Here is a 4282-nt window from a genome sequence, read left to right on the forward strand (position 1 = left end):
ACTCCCACTTTCAAATTTGTCAGCACTTTGTTACAGTGAATTACTATAGACCGCTTGCTGCAATATGTCTGAAACCACTTCTTGAAATTGTATTACTTGTTGATAATCTTTGTGTCCCCGGGCATAAAGAATATGAAAATATTAGGTTTCCATTCTTCAGATTATCACTATGAAACTTTATTATCTTAAAATTATGTACAATTTGAGAAACGGATTTGGAACAGTGTCCGCTTGTTGTAACCGTTAATGAACTGAACTTCTATATTTGCTATTAGTTCTGGTGTTCTTCATCATGTTTCTGTTCTTTGCATACAGCTGGTATGTGTTGATGGTTATTTGTACCGATTGAAATTTACGTGTTTAACCTGGTTCCAATGGTGGGTTTTCGTCGTAGTTAGATTGCCACATCATACGCTGCTGCCATGACGCTAAACCCACTTGGGACGGGGTCTAAGCAGGGGAGGGGAGAATGCACCTTTATTCTTTGATGCTAACTCACTTGAACATCTTCTGTCGCGTTTATAACATTGCAGAAATAAGATGCAGGGTTGACACAAATATGCCCAATCAACTTGGCCACAAGAACACTACGCCTGACGTGGGAATAGAAAACTAGCTTGCTGACTGATAAATTTAACAATCAATAACGAGTGCAGCATTACAGTTTGAACACCTTAACTAAGCGGAATTCTTATTCTATAAATTATCACTGTACATATATACAGCTGTAATGACTCAGTAGTACAAAGTAATTTTGCGCTATCATAGAATGAAAAGACAAAATTTGAAGTTATCATGCTAAATCCAAGCTATCCTTCTGCAAGATTTGCTAGCAAAAGCATCCGGCACAATGAAATGTAGCATCTTATCCATGCCAATCGCAAATAAGATGGATCCACGCTCAAGTGTTGAGATGAAACCTCGAAATAAGTTGGTTTTGCAGTGGAAGGACAACCAAGTGATCTAATGAGCTCCTGAATCGGTAGGATCTTGAATTTTGTTCGTGGATTCATAGCGATGTTATGCACCTTATGCTCAAAGATCTTCCCATTCTTGTCTAGTTTATACTCAGAAGCGCCATCAAAGCGGCCATGGCCCTCCCATGGGACTCGAGGAATGCCGTGGGCAATCCAGCGAATCATGATAAGATTATCTGCAGGCTGCCATATACTAACTATATCAACCCACAGTGCTTTGAAAAAGATCCGGCCAGTAAAACGTAATGCCCAGAATATCCTTTTGTAATTTTCAAGGCCCTTGAATGTATTCAAAGGATCTTTGAAGACAATGTCATCTCTGGAAAACAGTAACAAATGGAATTATGAAAAGATAAATGATAAGACATAACAGTTAACAAGCTCTAAGAGAAAATGCAACCTTCGCATACTGCAGACTACATAACCGAATTAGATGAACGTGACACAAGAAAATATCTACAGTTGCAGACCCAACTTACACAATCTGTGTCAAGCATCAAACAGGCACGGTACTAGTAAAGATTGAAGGAACAGCAATACATAGAGGTCTGATGTCAACACAGTAATCCAGAAACAACATACAGTATTTTCTTGTCTGTTTATCTTAGTTATAATTCTTCTCGCTAAGTGTAGTTTTAATATTATACAGTTCAGCAAATACTAAGTCACAGTGGTACACTACGCAGTGCATGTAATCAAATCATTCAAAGCTTACAAACTGTAGCAGGGCAAGCTATTTTTTCAAAAAAAAAAAGTATGGGCAGACTTCACCAGTATGATGTTTCCAGGACAATCAAAAGATAAAAATGAACGCGGGGATACTGATAAGGTTAGCCCAAGCAAAATGTATGCAAGGAGTCAGTTTGCTGATTGTATTTCAAGAAGACAACACTACAGCAAAATAAAAGTCTAGAATGAACAAGGATGCTTTTAAATTGTAAGTCCCCAACTGCATTGTGGATTAAACAAGCCGATAAATTGATAATACAACTATATAGGGAAGTAAAGATCATGTTGCTTGAGAACATGAGAAAGGGTGCCATGTCTCAACCCAACTACGAAAAGCATCAGACACAATGTAAAGCTGCATCTAACAATCAGCCCCGTGTTGAGAACTAAACTCTAACAACAGAAAGACATGGTGACAAACAGCAACTAACCACACAAACACACAAAAATAAGTCGAAATAAGATGTTATATAACAATAAATCTAATCATGGGACTGGCTCTAAAGGGTCAAGTTTAAGGCATACAGCTTCTCCAGTCCACATTTCAGTTCATTGTGGGCATGTTCGACTCAAAATCAACAGTATAAGAGTATAGGCCAATAGGGTCATCACATCGTCCTTGAAATACTCTCATTCGTCGACAGCTCTTTAACACAAGACAGCACATATCCTAATTAACATATATATAGGGATAAATATCCGAGCTTCATTTCTGAATATGATCATTCAGATGCTAGATGGCAACCTTAACACAACATCAATTATGCTGCCCAAGTCTTCCATTCCAACTACAAGGCTAGCCACTGCATCAACGATGATAGTACTAAGGCTAACCTAAACTATCACTTCCATCCAGAAGGGATGTCGTGAGACAGAGTCGCCTTCTCAATCAGTCAACATCAAGCAAAAAAATTACCGCCCTTGCAATAGCTGCCATGATTTCTAAAATATTTACAGCTGCAGCTTATCCCATTGCATTCTTAATCTACTTAGTCTAGATGGAAATCTGTACAATGGCAGCTAGTCTAAATTACAAGCTATTTGGGAATTGGGAAGGCTGCATAAGTTCAGCTATACACATGTTCTAATTAGGAGCTACAGTGACAAATCTTAGTAGCTACGAGAAAAAAATCCCCTTGATACTAATCAATCAAAGCAGTCGCCACTGGGAAAGACGAAATTTTTACCACTAATTCATCTCGATTCCACCTAAATCAGCTCAATTAACTCCACAAAGATCAAACTTTCATCAATTCAAGAGGGATTAACACAACCGGGGCGAACCTGAAGATGTCGAAGCTGGGCTCCTTGTACAACACATCGGGGAGCTCCTCCCTGAGCGTCCGGATCGCGTAGCCCATGTTGAGGTAGTACTTCCGCCTCTCCTCCTCGTCCTCCTCCCGCCTCGTGACCGCCGCCGGCGACGGCGTCACCGGCGCGGCGAATAGCGGCGGGAGCGGCAAGGGCAGCGGCAGCCTCCCCTCTCGCACGGGGTCCGCAACCCTGATGACACGCCTCTTCCCCACCTCCCCCTGCTTCACACGGCCCCCCGTTGCCGCCGCCACCACGACCCTCCTCCGAGTGGCGCAGGTCGCCGGCGGCCGCGCCGCCGCCGCTAGGTCCGGGAGCTGAGCCATGCTTGGCTTCCTTCCTCTCCCTCTCCCTCTCTGCCTCTTCTGTTCCTTTTTCGCTTCGCCTGCTTTGGTTTTGGCTTGGGTGGTCAGATGGAGAGGAGTGTGTGAACCCAACTGTATGAGATGAGAGAGAGAGGTTAAAAGCGTCATTACACAGCAGTACGTGCTAGAAGCAAATGACTTTTTGGGTTTGCATACGATCGGGGTGTGGCGTCAAATGGCGTTCTTGTCCTGCCGCGCGTCTCTCCCTCTCCAGGAGGCTGACACACCACGAATATCTAACTCAACCGGCTGCTCCGTATTCCTACGTGTATCACTGCCCGTGGGCCCTCACTTGTAGGTGTTGTTCTTCTACACAGAATCGACGAGATAAGTTTGGATTTTGACGATAGCAAAGTTGTAGCTCCGGCCAGCCGCTGATTGTTACACACAGTCTTCATGAACAAATGACCGGCCGGTCAGCTCCAATATCTTCCATTGGTGTTTGTCTCTTTGTTATGATTTACACACTACTCACTGCAACATCTGAATATGATTATCTTTGTGAAGAAAGTTGGCAGTGTTAAAGCTGTTTTTTTTTAAAAGATGAATTCACTTATCTATTATCTTAATATATTTGAGGGGAGAAAAGAAATCACCACGTTCGCTCTTAAGGTTAAGAAATTACCCTATTAATCCGGAAAAGAAAAAGAATCTAGATCACTCATTGTTATATCTAGCAGTCTAAATTAAAACTAAAAAGTTCATATCAAATAAAATTAATAAATAGCTAGATTCGGAATTAAAAATTATGAAAAGTTAGCAATTCGATTTCTATATGGTTTGGAAAGCAAAATATTTAAATAAAAATCATAATAAAATATAATAATTGAAATTAGGGTTAGAATAGAAAAAAGAAGGATTCATATCAAATATAGTCTTAGAAAAAAATCAAATTATTAT

The 4282-nt window shown here is 41.0% G+C and overlaps 1 protein-coding gene across 1 annotated transcript; it reads right to left on the minus strand.

Moving 5' to 3' along the window:
* Positions 1 to 679: 679 nt before the first annotated feature.
* On the minus strand, positions 680 to 3475 carry LOC133892737 (uncharacterized). Its single transcript, XM_062333679.1, has 2 exons — positions 2991 to 3475; positions 680 to 1296 (listed from the first exon to the last, which is right to left on the minus strand). The coding sequence occupies exons 1-2, from the start codon at positions 3341 to 3343 to the stop codon at positions 810 to 812; spliced, it is 840 nt and encodes a 279-aa protein (XP_062189663.1). The 5' UTR covers positions 3344 to 3475; the 3' UTR covers positions 680 to 809.
* Positions 3476 to 4282: the final 807 nt, after the last annotated feature.

This window comes from Phragmites australis, chromosome 2 (genome assembly GCF_958298935.1).
Source record: "Phragmites australis chromosome 2, lpPhrAust1.1, whole genome shotgun sequence".
Classification (NCBI taxonomy): domain Eukaryota; kingdom Viridiplantae; phylum Streptophyta; class Magnoliopsida; order Poales; family Poaceae; genus Phragmites; species Phragmites australis.

What these genes read in the sequence shown, in the direction of transcription:
- LOC133892737 (XM_062333679.1), bottom strand. Translation starts at nt 3,343, where the DNA reads ATGGCTCAGCTCCCGGACCTAGCGGCGGCGGCGCGGCCGCCGGCGACC. An exon ending in CCCAGCTTCGACATCTTCAG is followed by an intron (nt 1,297 to 2,990) that starts GTTCGCCCCGGT and finishes ACTGTTTTCCAG; the next exon opens with AGATGACATTGTCTTCAAAG.